At 43.0% G+C, this 18,293-nt stretch overlaps 1 protein-coding gene across 1 annotated transcript in view; it reads right to left on the reverse strand.

Annotated features, from left to right (window-relative positions):
* Nucleotides 1-18,293, reverse strand: part of SETD1B (SET domain containing 1B, histone lysine methyltransferase) — an 85,490-nt gene that overhangs the window by 45,495 nt on the left and 21,702 nt on the right. Inside the window, exons 5-6 of the mRNA XM_089662051.1 lie at nucleotides 11,941-12,053; nucleotides 9,360-10,499 (exon numbers count right to left, since the gene is read on the reverse strand). Of these exons, the coding sequence (XP_089518177.1) occupies nucleotides 9,360-10,499; nucleotides 11,941-12,053 (1,253 nt within the window). The remainder of the gene's footprint in view (nucleotides 1-9,359; nucleotides 10,500-11,940; nucleotides 12,054-18,293) is intronic.

The following is an 18,293-nucleotide window of genomic DNA, read 5'->3' on the forward strand; positions in this document are numbered from 1 at the left end:
ATATATATATATATATGTACAGTCAGGTCCATAAATATTGGGACATCAACACAATTCTAACGTTTTTGGCGCTATACACCACCACAATGGATTTGAAATTAAACGAACAAGATGTCCTTTAACTGCAGACTGTCAGCTTTAATTTGAGGGTATTTACATCCAAATCAGGTAAACAGTGTAGGAATTACAACAGTTTGTATATGTGCCTCCCACTTGTTAAGGGACCAAAAGTAATGGGACAGAATAATAATCATAAATCAAACTTTCACTTTTTAATACTTGGTTGCAAATCCTTTGCAGTCAATTACAGCCTGAAGTCTGGAACGCATAGACATCACCAGACGCTGGGTTTCATCCCTGGTGATGCTCTGCCAGGCCTCTACTGCAACTGTCTTCAGTTCCTGCTTGTTCTTGGGGCATTTTCCCTTCAGTTTTGTCTTCAGCAAGTGAAATGCATGCTCAATCGGATTCAGGTCAGGTGATTGACTTGGCCATTGCATAACATTCCACTTCTTTCCCTTAAAAAACTCTTTGGTTGCTTTTGCAGTATGCTTTGGGTCATTGTCCATCTGCACTGTGAAGCGGCGTCCAATGAGTTCTGAAGCATTTGGCTGAATGTGAGCAGATAATATTGCCCGAAACACTTCAGAATTCATCCTGCTGCTTTTGTCAGCAGTCACATCATCAATAAATACAAGAGAACCAGTTCCATTGGCAGTCATACATGCCCACGCCATGACACTACCACCACCATGCTTCACTGATGAGGTGGTATGCTTAGGATCATGAGCAGTTCCTTTCCTTCTCCATACTCTTCTCTTCCCATCACTCTGGTACAAGTTAATCTCGGTCTCATCTGTCCATAGGATGTTGTTCCAGAACTGTGAAGGCTTTTTTACATGTCGTTTGGCAAACTCTAATCTGGCCTTCCTGTTTTTGAGGCTCACCAATGGTTTCTATCTTGTGGTGAACCCTCTGTGTTCACTCTGGTGAAGTCTTCTCTTGATTGGTGACTTTGACACACATACACCTACCTCCTGGAGAGTGTTCTTGATCTGGCCAACTGTTGTAAAGGGTGTTTTTTTCACCAGGGAAAGAATTCTTCGGTCATCCACCACAGTTGTTTTCCATGGTCTTCCAGGTCTTTTGGTGTTGCTGAGCTCACCGGTGCGTTCCTTCTTTTTAAGAATGTTCCAAACAGTTGTTTTGGCCACGCCTAATGTTTTTGATATCTCTCTGATGGGTTTGTTTTGTTTTTTCAGCCTAATGATGGCTTGCTTCACTGATAGTGACAGCTCTTTGGATCTCATCTTGAGAGTTGACAGCAACAGATTCCAAATGCAAATAGCACACTTGAAATTAACTCTGGATCTTTTATCTGCTCATTGTAATTGGGATAATGAGGAAATAACACACACCTGGCCATGGAACAGCTGATAAGCCAATTGTCCCATTACTTTTGGTCCCTTAACAAGTGGAGGCACATATGCAAACTGTTGTAATTCCTACACCGTTCACCTGATTTGGACGTAAATATCCTCAAACTAAAGCTGACAGTCTGCAGTTAAAGCACATCTTGTTCGTTTCATTTCAAATCCATTGTGGTGGTGTATAGAGCCAAAAATGTTAGAATTGTGTCGATGTCCCAATATTTATGGACCTGACTGTAGATCTGGGTGTCGTCAGCATAGAGGTGGTATTAGAAACCACGGGAGATTATCAACTGGGCCTGGGAAGAGGTAAAGAGAGAGAATAGGAGGGGCCCAAGGACAAAGCCGTGGGGTACTCCAACAGAAAGAAGATGGAGTGGAGGAGATGGTGTTGTATATGACATCGAAAGTGCACTGAGATAGGTAGGAGGAAAACTAGGAAAGAGCAGAGAGAGAGAGGCCAAGGGAGTGGAGTTTGTTGAGGAGGAGTGAGTGGTCATCTGTGTCAAAGGCAGCAGAAAAATCTAACAGTATGCAGTGGGGCAAAAAAGTATTTAGTCAGCCACCAATTGTGCAAGTTCTCCCACTTAAAAAGATGAGAGAGGCCTGTAATTGGCATCATAGGTAGACCTCAACTATGAGAGACAAAATGAGAAAAAAAATCCAGACAATCACATTGGCTGATTTGGAAAGAATTTGCAAATTATGGTGGAAAATAAGTATTTGGTCAATATCAAAAATTCATCTCAATACTTTGTTATATATCCTTTGTTGGCAATGACAGGAGGTCAAACATTTCCTGTAGATCTCCTCTAGAGCACTGATGTTTTGGGGATGTTGCTGGGCAACACGGACTTTCAACTACCTCCAAAGGTTTTCTATGGGGTTGAGATCTGGAGACTGGCTAGGCCACTCCAGGACCTTGAAATGCTTCTTACGAAGCCACTCCTTCGTTGCCCGGGTGGTATGTTTGGGATCATTGTCATGTTGGAAGACCCAGCCACGTTTCATCTTAAATGCCCTTGCTGATGGAAGGAGGTTTGTTCTCAAAATCTCACGATACATGGCCCCATTCATTCTGTCCTGTACATGGATCAGTCGTCCTCGTCCTTTTGTGGAGAAACAGCCCCAAAGCATGATGTTGCCACCCCCATGCTTCACAGAAGGTATGGTGTTCTTTGAATGCAACTCAGCATTCTCTCTCCTCCAAACACGTTGAGTTGTGTTTCTACCAAACAGTTCTATTTTGGTTTCATCTGACCATATGACATTCTCCCAATCCTCTTCTGGATCATCCAAATGCTCTGTAGCAAACTTCAGACGGGCCCGGACATGTACTGGCTTAAGCAGGGAGACACGTCTGGCACTGCAGGATCTGAGTCCCTGGCGGCGTAGTGTGTTACTGATGGTAGCCTTTGTTACGTTGGTCCCAGCTCTCTGCAGATCATTCACTAGGTCCCCCCGTGTGGTCCTGGGATTTTTGCTCAGCGTTCTTGTGATCATTTTGACCCCACAGGGTGAGATCTTGCATGGAGCCCCAGATCGAGGGAGATTATCAGTGGTCTTGTATGTCTTCCATTTTCTAATTATTGCTCCCACAGTTGATTTGTTCACACCAAGCTGCTTGCCTATTGCAGATTCAGTCTTCCCAGCCTGGTGCAGGTCTACAATTTTGTTTCTGGTGTCCTTCGACAGCTCTTTAGTCTTCACCATAGTGGAGTTTGGAGTGTGACTGAGGTTGTGGACAGGTGTCTTTTATACTGATAACAAGTTCAAACAGGTGCCATTGATACAGGTAATGAGTGCAGGACAGAGGAGCCTCTTAAAGAAGAAGGTACAGGTCTGTGGGAGCCAGAAATCTTGCTTGTTTGTAGGTGACCAAATACTTATTTTCCACCATAATTTGCAAATAAATTCTTTCCAAATCAGCCAATGTGATTGTCTGGAATTTTTTTCTCATTTTGTCTCTCATAGTTGAGGTCTATCTATGATGTCAATTACAGGCCTCTCTCATCTTTTTAAGTGGGAGAACTTGCACAATTGGTGGCTGACTAAATACTTTTTTGCCCCACTGTAAGTATGGCGTACTGGCCATTGGTTTTAGCAGTTAGTAGGTCACTGGTGAGTTTTAGCAAGGCAATTTCTGTGGAATGTTGTGGGTAGAAGCCAGACTGTTGGAGAAGGTTGTTGTCAGTGAGGTAGCAACTCATCTGGTTGTGGACAAGGCATTCAAAAAGTTTGGAGGCAAAAGGGAGCAGGGAGATGGGTGTTAAGTTATGCAAACAGGTAAGGTCCAGTGAGGGTTTTTAAGTGTCAGGGTTACCAGTGCATGTTTGAGTGGGCAGGGAAAGGTGCTGGAAGAGAGGTTGAAGATGTGGGTTAGAGAGCGTTTAGGATGGAGCAGGAAGGTGGTACTTCCTGCTCAATTGTGAGGGAGCAGGGTCCAGGGGACAGGTGGTAAGGTGGGCCGTGGAAAGGAGTTTGGCAACTTCTTCAGTGGTAACAGGGTTGAAGGCCGAAAGTGTTGAGTGTGGTGTTGGACCTGGTTTGTTCGTTGGGCAAGAAAGCTGAACGCTGGATATCTCATCACAAATTGAGTAGATTTTGTTTTTGAAATGATTGGCAATCCCCTGGGCAGTAAGCAAGTTGGTGGGTAGAGGCAGTGGAGGGTAAAAAAAGGAATTAAAAAATAGTTGACGAGGTTTGGATGACAGGGTTTTCATGAGAGTGGTGTAGTAGGTTTAGTAGTAGTAGCAGTGTGGAGATTTGTAGAGGGTGAAGTCTTGCAGGGATTTAGTTTTACGCCATGCTCGCTCAAGAACACGTGTATGTTTCTTGAGACTTCTGGTGTCATCAGTTTTCCAGGGTTGTAGCAGACGGGCCTGGTTCTGCATGTAGAGAGAAGAGCGAGTCTGTCCAGGGAGGATGACAGAATGTTGTTGTACACAGAAGTGGCCAGATCTGGGCAGGACAGGGGTGCGTGAAACTGGTAAAGTTGTTGTCAGAGAGGAAAAGGGGTGTTCGAGAGGTTGCAGCGAGTGCAGAGGTGGGAGAATACAAGTTTGAGGGTATTGCCATTGGAGTGAGTGGTGGTTTGTGTCCATTGTGTTAGGTTAAAAGAGGAGGTTACATTGAGTAGTTGAGAAGTGCCTGAGGTGTTAACATTGACTGAAATGTTAAAGTCACCGGGAATGATGGCGGGTACTTCAGAGGAGAGAAAGTAGGGTAGCCATGCAGAGAAATCATCAAGAAAGCATGACACAGGGCAATCCTTATACAAACTGCAGAAAAAAAGACAAATGCAGTGCACTTCAAAAAGAACAGAGGGAAAGAGAGGGAGGCGTAAAAAGAACCTGGAAGGTACTTTGTGGGGAATGGACAAGTCCAACTCCACCTCCTTTTCGTCCGCTGAGTGAGTCCAGAGGGGGCCACCATGGGAGAGGGCAGCTGGAGAGGCAGTGTTGGGTTCCTGGAGCCAGGTTTCGGTAATAGCACATAGGTTGAGGGAGTTAGAGAGGAAAAGGTGAATGACAGAGGAAAGTTTGTTAGAGACTGAGCAGGCATTCCAGAGGGCATTCTATGTGTCCTGTTTATCATTATCATCAAAGCGAAAGTAAAGAAAACCCCACATTTTGGGTTGTCCCCAGAAAAGTAATCAATGGAATATTTTTCAATGGAGACACTAGTTCTGGAGACCTGGGAGCACCCAGGGAACTTTTTCTGTTTAGTTGCTTATTCATAGAACTAAAGAATTGTACATGGAGGAAAAATACCTGTAGAAAATCAATACTGTTGTTAGGAAACAAACACGCTTGGTTTAAACTTATGTGGATGAGAAAGGCATTCACTGCGCATAAAATATTACAGGAATCTAAATGAATTAAATACAAGGTGCTACCATTGCTGATCTTCTGAAAATACTAACTTTCATGGTGATCCACTGTCTTCCTTGATTTCGGAGTCACCGACATAGACCAAGCATGCAGAAAGTCAAGTTTAACGCTTAATATGCACACTTGAACCCAGAGGAACAACATTATTGCCAGGCATCTAGCATTCTCAAAAATACATCAGCAATGGCCGCATACATAATCCTCGTATAACATATTTCCTTTACAATCAGGGTGAAACTGACCATACATGTTATAATCTGACCATGCAATTACAAGCTTGCTTTATTGTTTTAGAAATAGAAAAAAGCACATAAGCAGCTAATACTGTGCATTAGTCTTAAGATGACCACATGCATAAAAATCAGATTGTACAAATCTCCTGTAGATCTACCAACAATGTAGTATGCATTGCAACCTTGCAAATAAACACCGACTTGAGGTAAAATGTTAGCCATCCCTAACATGGTCCTCAGGATTCTGGCAGTGATATACGGTTAGATACTAGCCAATGACACTGCATTTATGTTGGGATACTAAAATGCAGGTTCTCTCTTTTTCTAACATTTTTATTTACAATTCTCTGCAATCAGTACCATGTTGTCCACATTCTATATCTAAATACTACACCCAGTTATAGCCTACTGGGGTGCTAGAACGCTAGTAAGCTTGAATGAATGTAAAAGCAAGTCAGAAGCAACTAGAAAGTCATTAGTTTGATATAGCATGCTGCAATTCACTTGCTTCTGAGCCTGGAACCCGTGCATACAATTCATTACAAATCTTTTTTTTAAAGTAGACAGTGTAATAGTTAGGTGAACATGCCAGCAGGTAATTGATGTTAATTACCTTTAGAAGAATCATAACGGATACTCAAAAGTTTCCTTATAAGTCTATTGAGTTCTTGGCTAGAGCAAGTCAAACCATCATTGTAAGGCCACAACAAATTTAAATAGAGAAGTTGTTTTTTTTTCCCCTGTAAATCATACTTACCTAGGTGAATGCAGCATCGGTCCAATGTTGCATGTGTCCCCCGTCAGCCCTAAGGCTGAAAATTGAGCAATCAAATACTGGTGATTGCTCAGTTCTCCCAGTCACTCAAAGCAGAGCCGTGGCTGTCAGTCTCCTTCTCTCTCCTCTGCCCCCCCCCCAGCACTTACTGGAGCTCCAAACTGCAGGGGGCAGGAGTGGCTGGCTCAGGCTCTCAGCAGATCAATGAGAGGCTGAGCCAGGTGCTGGTCCAGGCTCCTGGGTGGATCCTAAAAAAACCATATGGCCGCAATCTTTCCCCAGCTTGGACTGGCTCTGTGATGTCAGCAGACAGCATGCTTTAGCCCACTGTCGGTTGAAGACAGGTCACAGGAGTGCAGAAAGAACTACACTCCTGTGATCTACAGAAGTACAGCCAAACAAGCTTTGGCTGTATTTTTCCTTTAAATACAAATGTGGCAATAGACATGGATAAAGTTTTAATAATATTTCATGTACTGAAGATAGGTACATTTTAATATGACACATAAAAGGCTACTTATCACAGAAAAGCCAGAATTAATATCTGGAGTTTGGTGCATATTTGGAAAACCCCTTTAGTTGAGGAATAAATGTACTCTTTTCTCAAAATAGCCCAAACCTGCTAATATAGCCAAGCACATTCACAAGCAGCAGTTTGACATAGATCCTCACTGAATAAAAAAGTAAATCCATTCAGTGGCGTAGCGTGGGTTGTCAGCGCCGGGGACAAGTCAAGTAATTTGCGCCCCCTAACCCATGGACTTTTAGCTCTCCCCAAGTCTCTTCCACTAGTACAGTATTAAACTGTGGCTGTGGAAATGCAAAGAGTTCCTCCACTCCAGTGGCATATCTAGAATATTCAGGGCCCCTGCAAGAAACCATGAAGGGCCCCCCTGACCCTCAGGCCGGGGCCCTTCCCTCCAAACATGGTGGCGGAACCCCAGGACCCAGTCGCAAGTGCAACCTTTGTTACCCTGGTAGTACCACTACTGGTGTGTCAGTAGTTTTTTTTATTTTATTTTTTTTTACAAATTTTTTTACATTATTCTTTACATTTTTTTTAGGAGCCCCGTTGGGGGGCTTTGGTGAGATATAAGGTCTAAACAGACCTCTGATGTTCCACCTTTGAGACAAAAAAAAAAAAAAAAAAAGGAGATTGAGAACACAGCCCTCAATCTCCATCTCTGCAGCCTCAGCTGCACAGAATACATGAACAGGAATGGCTTTGTACAGAGCTCCCCATTCAATCACAAACCAAAATATAGTAAACACAGTTTATTATGGTTCAGTTATGAGTGGACAGTCAATGAATAATACCGATCACGGATTCCTTTCAGAAAATGAAGGGGCCGGTAACTGAAACATTTACCAGCCCCTTCCACGCTCTCCATCCTGACAGATCCCCCGCAGCAGCTGGCTGGAAGAGGGGAACTTGGTAGAGCTGCGGGGGATGAGGGGAGGCCGGAGAGCATGGGGGGCGGGAAAGAGCTTGGGGGGGTGGGGGGGGTCAGAGACCATGGGGAAGATGGGGCCAGCAGAAAAAAAAGCTGGTTTGGAGGAGCAGCAGGGTGGCTGCATATTGAGAAATTCAATATATGTTCCCCCTACAGCAGCTAAATGCTGGCTTCTCCTCCTCTCCCTCCCACAGGCATTCAGGTGCTGCAGGAGGAACATGGTGAAATCAGTTTCCTCCATATGCAGCTCCTCCACCGCTGCTCCTATCCAGACATACAGGGGGGCCGCACAGGCCCCCTTCAGCATTGGGCAGGATTGCAATTGTGACCCCTGTAGGTATGCCCCTGCTCCATTTACAGTCTGAGCCTCTGATTGGCTGCCCGCTATCTTTTATTATGGGTTGAATCTGAGAGATCTCTGACTACAGTAGTCAAAGAGATATCTTCTCAGATTCAACCAATAATAAAAGACCATGGGCAGCCAATCAAAGGCTCAAGCTGCAAATACTGCTAGCACTGAACATCACAGTGAAGATGAAGTATACATTTCTGTACATCCACAAGTTACAGTTTAGTGACCAGATAGACTTATTATGCTGTATTGCAGATCCTCAGTGGAATGCTTTGCTACTGGCTGATGGACTCTACAAGCACAGCTCCCCACCCTGCCCTCGGCCCAGTGAGCATGACTAGCCACCTTAATCCACATATTAACACCTACCACCATAATTCTTCTTCCCAGACCCCCTACACAGACCCTTCACTTGGAAGACACACTGTGTGATATCACTGTCTCAGGGAATTCTGAGGCTCACATTGCCCCTCGCTATGCATTCCTCACTGCACAAACTCAGGGAAATGCAATTCCCACTGCCAGGCACAGCTAAGAGAATACAGAAGCAGCACAGCTGTAGAATGACAAGCAATGTAAGCTAGGCATGACATTCTTGTGTCAGGGAATGGCATCTCCCTGTTCATGTTCCAAGCATGAGACATACACCTCTTCTTTCTCTCCCCACAGCCACTCTGTCTTCAGCCACCGCACAGCCACTCTCTCTTCCTGTCCCGGGCATCAGAGGGAGGCAATAGCTACACGTCTCATGCTCTTAGCAAGCCCTGCTACTGACTACATGCATCCAGCTTACATTTTTTAGTGGCATTAGTTCTGTCCCAGACACCCAACAATGCAGGTTCTATCCTCTCCCTACCGCCCACAGTTGACAGCACCGCATCCTGTAAAAGTCAAAAGTGTTGGGCTAAGGAAGGGAGCGGGTTACAGTACCGTTCTCATTGCCTAAGGAGGCAGTGAGGAGGTGGAGCAACACTGTAGGGCCGGCATTTTACCTAGAGTGTGTGCGTCCATAAAACGCATTCAGGGACAGATGTAAAAATCACTGCCGGAATGTCCACACTGGCTGCCCGCCACACACACACATGCTACGCCAATGAATCCATTAAATTAGTAAAAGCAATTCATACATAATTCTTCTGTAGTAATTTTACTCAAGTGCATAAATAGAAACCAAATCTGTTTTGATACATTCCAGGTTGCTACCTGAGCATCCTAAACTTACCTCATCCATCTTTTCCGATGTAGGGGTCTCATCACCTGTGATATGTTCCTTTGATTCTGTACTATCCACTTTCCTGAAAGGCTGACTCAGTTGATCAATGGGAGTTGTTGACCTTGAGTTCTGGCAGAGAGATGCAGTGCCGGGTATTGGCTCATCATCATCAGAATCCGGCAGTGGAGTTGGGCTAATATCCTCTAACCCAGTGCTGGAAGGTCTAGAAGAAGGTGTAACATCCTGATACTGAGAGTTTGAACTATAAGGAGGGATAGGCGAAAGTTGAGAAGAAGAGGATGATATAGGACTTCCTTGCATCATCACTTCATTGTCCGAGTTTGGTTCATTTAGGAAACGTAAATTCGTTCTTTGCTCTTTTAAAAGCATTTCGATTCTGGAGTCTAAACTATTGTGCTGCATTTCTGACTCCAAAGTAGGAGTTCCTGGAGAGTTCCGACTTTCGGGGGTCCGAGCACGAGAAGCAGATTTATGCTCTATGAGGCACTCAGGTTCTGGTGGGGGGGGTTCCTCTGGTTTCTCCTTAACTGGTATAAAGTCAATATTTATAGAGCTACCCATGCCATCAGAAAAAGGCTCTGGTGGCAGTGGTGGAGCTGTTCTCCTATAGTCAAGTTCTCGTGGTGTCTGTGGGAAAGAAGTCTCATCATGATGGGTGTAAACGGAAGATGCCTGGTAAGGGGAAAAGGCTGATTTACCAAAGTTCAAACCAGATTGACTCAAGGGCGATGTATGTGAAAACTGTGGAGTCTCTGGTTGAGATCTAGTAGCATTAAAAGTCTGCTCAGAACCTCTATAAACATTGGAGCCATGTACGTAGTGATGTCCAGGCCTCCGGTTGTAAGCATCCGTAAACTTTGTTTCATGTCTCCTTGGTTTAAAGTCTTGTCCGTAATGAAAAGCTGGTGTTGTTTGCCGACTGGAATAGCTGGAGTCTTGAGAATAAGGTGTTCCCAGACGTGGGGTGTGAGGGGTTCCTTGCGACTGGGGGGTGAACTGACTGTAAGAGTTTGGGGTATCTTGTCGACAGCTTGAATAGGCTGTATCATGGGAAAATGGAGTACTGCTGTTTGGAGTAACTGATGCACCTCCACTAGTTTCTTTAGTACGTTTCCCAAGTTCATTAACCTAAGTTAAAAAAAAAAAAAGAAAAATGATCAACAACGATATATAAGAAAAAAGAGAACGGAAATACTTTTTAAAAAAAATACATTATATATAGTTGACTATTGAAAAACAATCACCAATGCACCAGTAATCTTCTCTAAATCTTTTTCTAGGTATAGCCATTAATATAAATTAAAAATATACTGACCTTTCCTGCCCTAGACCTATGCAGTTTTTGAGGCACGTCTAAAGACAAGAGAAGTTACAGTAATACACTAAATGAAAATATCTTTTATCCCTGGTGCCCAACATGCTGTGTGTGCCAAGTGTGCATCCCGCTATGATCCAGACCTAAATTCAGGTAGGAGCAGAACAGGCTGAACACTGGGTTTCAAGCAGATTTGGCAGGATTCAGCACTGGAACCACCTGCTGTTAATTACAGCCGCAATCCAGTACTAAAAGGCACATGAGCTGAAACCATCAGCTACATGGCTTGCAAAACCAATATAGCTTTACTCTCTAGAAGAGTGCTTAGTAGCAGCATAGCAGAAAGCAGTGCTTTAGCACTGTGTTTAAGGCCTCGTGCACACTGGACATTATAAAAACGCAAGTAGCATTAGCTGTAGAATGCTGTGTTAAAAACACAAGTTTTGTCGTTTTTTTTAGCGTTTTTGCATTACCGGTTTTTAGAGTTTTTCAGCGTTTGCATTTTTTAGCTTTTTTTGGCAAAACTATATTCCGACAAGAGCTTGAGGCTCAAACAACGCCCATAAACACCGGATAGTCACGTTTTTCAGCACTAGAGCATTTTTACAGCTGAAAAATTCCTCTTCAAATGCAGTAATTCTGGGGTTTTTTCCAGCCTGAAAACACCCATACCAAAAAAAGCTAATAAAAGCATATCTGTGCATGGACACATAGGATAACAAGGAGAGTTTCCTAGCTAGAGAAAAAAAAAAACAAAACAAAAAAAAAAAAAAAAAAACCGCCTGACGCCCAAATCAGCAGTTGTAAATGCCCAGTGTACATGAGGCCTAAAGGGGAAGGGACATGAGGTTATCAGCACTTCCTGCAATCCCCCCCCCCCTGCACTTCATCTGTCTGTGCCATTGCTACACATACTGAAACAGTAATGTATGGCTTGAAGATAAATGCAAACAACACATCACAATTGGTCTACTGAACAAAAGATCTGCTGCTGTAGGGATGCAAGATGGGGCTGGATCAGGTTTCCCAAACCTGATCCAGACCAGCCCCATTAAAAAAAAAAAAAAAGAAAAGAAAAAGTGAATGAAACTGAAACACTTTTCTAAATTAAAAAACTTTCAGGCTCCATTCACCCTGCATTTTGCAACACACATTGTATTAACAGTTTTTAAATGAAAAAGCATGATCATGCTATTACTGTGTTGGATTGCAAAAAGATGCAAGCAACCAAACCAAATTAAAAATGCTGTTTACCTGTGGAGTTTCATTCACAGTGGGTGAAGCATCCAAGTCGCTGCCAACTGGAAGAGTCTGAGGTGTGTACAGACCATTAACCAACAGTTCATAGAACCGCATTCGTGTCTCACCTGTAGACAAAAATATATATAAATATGGTATAAATTATTCCAAAAGGAAAAAAAAATTATTAAAAAGGAAATACAACCTGCCCTAAAAAGTGTATAAAAAGATAACAACAGTGCTGAAATGCTAATACCTTGTAGTGCCAAGCAAATGTCATTCAAATCAACTCCTCTGTAAAGTCCACTGTATTCCAAGTAGGTGATGTTTTAATACAATGTAATTAAATGTATCTTGGAATATATGTTGCACATGCACACAATCATCAAATGAATAAAAGCAACAAATTACACTCTGCTACCATTTGGCATTTGATATATATTTTGCTTTTTAGATACCAGAATTGTGAGGATGTTCTAGTTACAGAAATGGGCCAAGGTATCTGATGCCCAAAACAGTACCAATGTCTAACTTGACTAAGCTGAAGGTACTGGGTGCTCATGAATTAATAATCTAATAGCGATTGCCCTGCGCTGTCATCATATCCAATGCATATTTAGGGTTATTGGGAATGCTTGTGTGCCAAACACTGCTCACTTACCATCCAACCACTCTGAATCTGCTTACATTTTATGGCTAGATGTAAGTGTATGTTAACATGCACCTGAGCAGCACAGTGGCTAAGTGGTTAGCACTTTTGCCTGGCAGTACTAGGGTCGTTGGTTCGAATCCCAACCACGGCACCACCTGCCTGGAGTTTGCGTGTTCTCCCTGTGCCTGCGTGGGTTTCCTCTGGTATTCCAGTTTCCTCCCACACTCCAAAGACATGCTGGTAGGTTAATTGGCTCCTGTCTAAATTGTCCCTAGTATGTGTATGTATGAATGTGAGTTAGGGACCTTAGATTGTACGCCCCTTGAGGGTTAGGGACTGATGGGAATGTACAATATATATGGAAAGCGCTGTGTAAATTGACGGCGCTATATAAGTAACTGAAATAAATAATAATAATAAATATTTATTTAATAGGAAGATTGAAAGAGTGTAGTGCTACCCTATTAACACAATAATGGTGTGACCCTCTAGTGCAGGGGTACTGAATTAAAACTCATGGAGGTCCAACCAGTAAACTTTTCTTCTGACAGAGGTGCAAACCACATTTTGTTTCAGCCCTCTCCTACTGTATATCACAATCCCTATACTTCAGTGTCCACAGTCCCCCCCCCCCACATATCACAGTCCCCCACTCCACATCAGGTTCACCTTCACAGTAGTGTTCTCAGGCCTCCTGCACATCACCCACTTCTTTACAGTACACCCCTATTATTTTCAGCAGTCCTCAACCCCCCCTCAAATCATCACCCCCACCCCTCACTACTGTCCTCTACCTCTTCACATCTCTCCCCCACAGTACTGTCCTTTGCCCCTTCACATAAACCCCAGCAGAACTGTGCCTCCTTCACATCCCCCCACAGCATTGCCCCCCCCTCCTTACATCTCCCTCCCCACAGCATTGCCGCCCCCACCCCAACAGTAGTGTTCTCTGCCCTTTGCACATCAACCCCACCCCGCACACACACACACACACACGCACACACACACCCCTTTACACACCCCCAGTAGTATACTCTGCCCTACTTACATCAACCCCACCCCCCCTTCACATCCCTACCCCACAGTACTGTCCTCTGCCCCTTCACACACCCCCACCACAACACTATCCCCCCCCTTTACATCTCCCCCTCCACAGCATTGCCCCCCTGAAAAGTAGTGTTCTCTGCCCTCCTCACATCAACCCCCCCTCCCTTTACAGCACTGCCCCCTTTACACCCCCCCCCCCCACCACATGCACACAGCACTGACCCTCTTCACATTTTGCCCCCGCCTCCTTTACATCACACCCACCCAGAGTAGTGTCCCCGGCCCCTTTTCACTCTCCTACCTTAGAGCAGAGAGTGGGAGGCAGAGCATTTCTGGATCAGGTGTGGGAAGCACAGCACATCATTGAACAGAGCTGCTTCTTTCCCCCCATCCTCCACCGCTATTATAACAGCAGAGCGGAAAGCAGGACACTGAGCATTTCTGGAGCCAGTGTGGAACAACAACACAGTATTGAACAGAGCCCAGGAGCAGGAGCTGTCATAACATTGTTGGATCGGATGCAGGAAGCACAGCACAGCATTGAATAGAGCATGGGAGCTGCAGGTTAACTTTTTGCATTAACCAGCATGTGATTGGCTGCTAGGACTGACCTGTTTCCAATCAGCAGCTGGTTAACAAAAAGTTAACCTTGGCAGCTCCAGCGCTCTATTCAGTGCAGTGCTTCCCGTATCTGATCCAGAAATGTTATGGCAGCTCCCGCTCCTGCGATCTGTTATTCCACACTGGCTCCAGAAACGTTCAGTCTCCTGCAGTCCACTCTGCTGTTATAATAGCGGAGGAGGATGGGGGGAAAGAAGCAGCTCCTAAATGGCATGACCGGGTCCAGATGAAACAGTGGCTAGATCCGCTTCCAGATCGCAGTCCGCCATTTAGTGATGCCTGCTCTAGTGTCTCAGAAAATGACCGACCATTTAAGCGGGTATTTTTAAATAGATGAAAGATTCAGTTGACACCTGTGTCAGGCTTTCAAATGTGAAAACTGTTTGTTTCCTGTGTCTGGTTACCATAAGTGACAAAAACAGCTAAATGTGTAAAAAAAAAAAAAAGAAAAAAAAGAGAGGAGCTGTGGCACAAGCACTTTGTAGAGGGATGACAAGGAAGGAATTGACAAAGTGGTTCTAAACACAAAGAGGTCGATTTACTAAAACTGGAGAGTGCAAAATCTGGTGCAGCTGTGCACGGTAGCCAATCAGCTTCTAACTTCAGCTTGTTCAATCAAGCTTTGACAAAAAGCTTAACCGAACAATAATATAGGACTTTATGCCTGTCTATGGTTTGTTATTCTTCACTTTCAGTTTTATTTGTTTGTAGTATTTGTGTTTATTCATTTACACAATCTATTTTGTTTTAGTTAGAACATATTTTTTTTCGTCACTGTTAGGTGGTTTGGAAATTCTTAGTGCTGGGCTTAATGAAGTGGTTTTGACTTTGATATTTGTTTTGATAGGGGATTATTTAGTACAGCAGCATTGATTAGATCTTTTTTTTCAGCAGAATTTATTGGATTGCCATTAGATGGGGCATACATCATTAGAGGTAAACTCTTTTTGGCCATACTTTCGCTTTTAAATAACTTATAATGTGAGCTTTTCATTTTTACTTGCGGTTACATATTTTTGTTAGTATTTTCAATTTAAAAATATACAAATTTGTCACTAGAGAGAGCTGTTTATCAGCAACCACTTGGCCTCCCTGCTTCAGTTTCCTGCCATAGGCAACCACAGCCTTCCAGAAAGTGTTGGTACGGACTGTTACTTCTTTTGTACCGAGCACCACTTGCCTTAAAAATAAAGCTTTACAGGAAATGTGTAGTCTGCTGCCTTCTTGTTCCTTTTACCCTACTTGTGTGATGGGGCCATTAGTGAGACCAGAGAAAAGGAAGGGTCAGACTACATGGGGACCAGGAAGAGATTTTTTCATGTAATCCTTTTAAAGCAAAGAAAACAAAAAACAAAAGGGACCATACTCTCACAGGTCACCGACTGCCTATTCATTATCATTCCATGTATGCTGGGAAGTGCCGGGACACACATCTGTAACATTATTCATTACATCAAACAAATGTATATATTTTAAATATATATTAAAATCCTGAATAGGCTATACATTTCATTTGAATCAAATCAACAGATTCTAAAGTACACAATGAAAATATTGGACAAATGATCAGCGGGTTTTTTTTTTTGCATGCTGATATCATATCAAAAATGAAGAGGTTACTAAAGTTACGAAACTTCTCGAAAGACAGAATACAACTTTGGAACTGATGTAATGTATTGTATTCTTTCATTTCCGAGCATGTGTGGTCTTGGTCCCTTGATTTTTTGTGGACGAATACTGTACTAAATAAAACAAAAATAGTTTGTTCTGTTATTGTACCAGAAACATTTTTCATGCTTGTCCCTTCAGATAATTTCACATGAACTGTCATGATTGGCTCTCAAAAGCTGTGTACTGATGATCAGAATATGGATCGTTTCGAAAGCCGTATTTTTCACCTGATTTTCTCATTGTGTGTACTAGGCATTACTAAGTAGAATTTAGTTTGCTAAAACATTGTGTATCCTAAAAACTGCCATTTTTAAAAAAGTAAAATACTTGTTTTTGCTCTTTTTATGCTTTGTTGCACTTCATTTCTGCTGCAGCCTCTTTGCAGCCACCTTCTGTATACATCCATATACTCCAGCAAAGGCTACATGGCATTTCTCAGGGACAGCAACTGGCCATGCATGCATACATGTCTGTGTAAAGTAGTCAAACGCAATTTCCATCAGAAGCAGTGTTACAGGTAGACAATGCAGAAACACATATGGATAATAGGGAAAAAGCATACAGTAACAGGATTCGCTAAAGGAGAATTATTTTTGGCAGGATTACCACATAAATTCAATTAAAGTTACAGAATTCAAAAATATTGAAAAATACTTTTGATATACTGTATGATAAAATATTTTATTGTAAAAAGTGCACATGTTCAAACTATGGACATTAAGACATTAACATACACTGTGTGCACAAATTTTTAAGCAAGTTGTATTTTTGAGGATTAATTTCACTACTGAACAACTACAGTGCTTTTGGTCAATCCAAAATGTTAATAAACCTCAAACCTGAATATTTAAGAAAGAAAAAGTGAGGTTTTGCAGGGATCTTGGTTGGTGATTCCTAAACATATAAACCGAACGTATCAATTTTGTGTTTTTCTAGCAGGTCCGCAGCCAGTCTAAAGATTTAAATGAATGGGGTGTGTCTTGCAGCATAGCAAGTCTGATTAAGTGTAGCTATGGGATGCTCAGCTCTCATCTAGGCGTGGCCTGTCTCTGCTTTGCCTTTCTCCCTCTTTACTTGGTTGTCTCTGTCTGTGTTGGAGGGGATGCTGCTAAAAGGAAAGAGAAATGACATGCACCCCAGTAATGGTTCCAACATGGTGGCACTGATATAGCAGAATAACGGGAAAACCACTAAGGAGTAGGGGAAGGAGATAGCAGCAAAGCTTGAGTGGTTTGTGCAGAACAAGGAGATATCTTGTAAAGTGGACAATTCTGAAACTCCAACTGAGACTCTGAACTCCTGTCTCAAGCTGACAACTATAGCACAGCTTCAATAACCCTCTACATATATAGCAACAATAGAAAGAAAACAGGCATTGGAGTTTATGCTTCCTGTAAAATATATCTTTCCTGTTCTACAGTTACTTTCAGCTCTGGCCAATAGTTTTGACATAAATATTATGTTTCACAAAGTCTGCTGCTTCAGTGTTTTTAGATCTTTTTGTCAAATATTATTATGGCATGCTGAAGTATAATTACAAGCATTTCATAAGTGTCAAAGGCTTTTATGATCAATTACAGTAAGTTTATGCAGAGTCAATATTTGTAGTGTTGCCCCTTCTTTTTCAAAACCTCTGCAATTCACCCTGGTATGCTGTCAATCAACTTCTGGGCCACATCCTGATTAACGGCAGCCCATTCCTGCATAATCAATGCTTGGAGTTTGTCAGAATTTGGGGGTGGGGGGTGTTCACCCACCTTTTCAGGATTGACCACAAAGTCTCAATGGGATTAAGGTGTGGGGAGTTTCCTGGCCATAGACCCAAAATGTTGATGTTTTGTTCCCCAAGCCACTTAGTTATCACTTTTGCCTTATGGCAAGGTGCTCCATGATGCTGGAAAAGGCATTGTTCATCACCAAACTGTTCTTGGATGGTTGGGAGAAGTTACTCTCGGAGGATGTTTTTGTACCATTCTTTATTCATGGCTGTGTTCTTAGACAAAATTGTGAGTGAGCCCACTCCCTTGGCTTTAAAGCAACCTCACACATGAATGGTTTCAGGATGCTTTACTGTTGGCATGACACAGAACTGAAGGTAGTGCCCACCTTTTCTTCTTCGGACAAGGTTTTTTCCAGATGCCCCAAAAAATCAGAAAGGGGATTCATCAGAGAAAATGACTTTACCCCAGTCCTCAGCAGTCCAATCCCTGTACAGTTTGCAGAATATCAGACTGTCCCTGATGTTTTTCCTGGAGAGAAGTGACTTCTTTGCTGCCCTTCTTGATGCCAGGCCATGCTCCAAAAATCTTCTCCTCACTGTGCGTGCAGATACACTCACAACTGCCTGCTGCCATTCCTGAGCAAGCTCTGCACTAAT

This window comes from Staurois parvus, unplaced genomic scaffold (genome assembly GCF_062004578.1).
Source record: "Staurois parvus isolate SC_StPar_1 unplaced genomic scaffold, SC_StPar_1.0 ptg001418l, whole genome shotgun sequence".
Lineage (NCBI taxonomy): Eukaryota > Metazoa > Chordata > Amphibia > Anura > Ranidae > Staurois > Staurois parvus.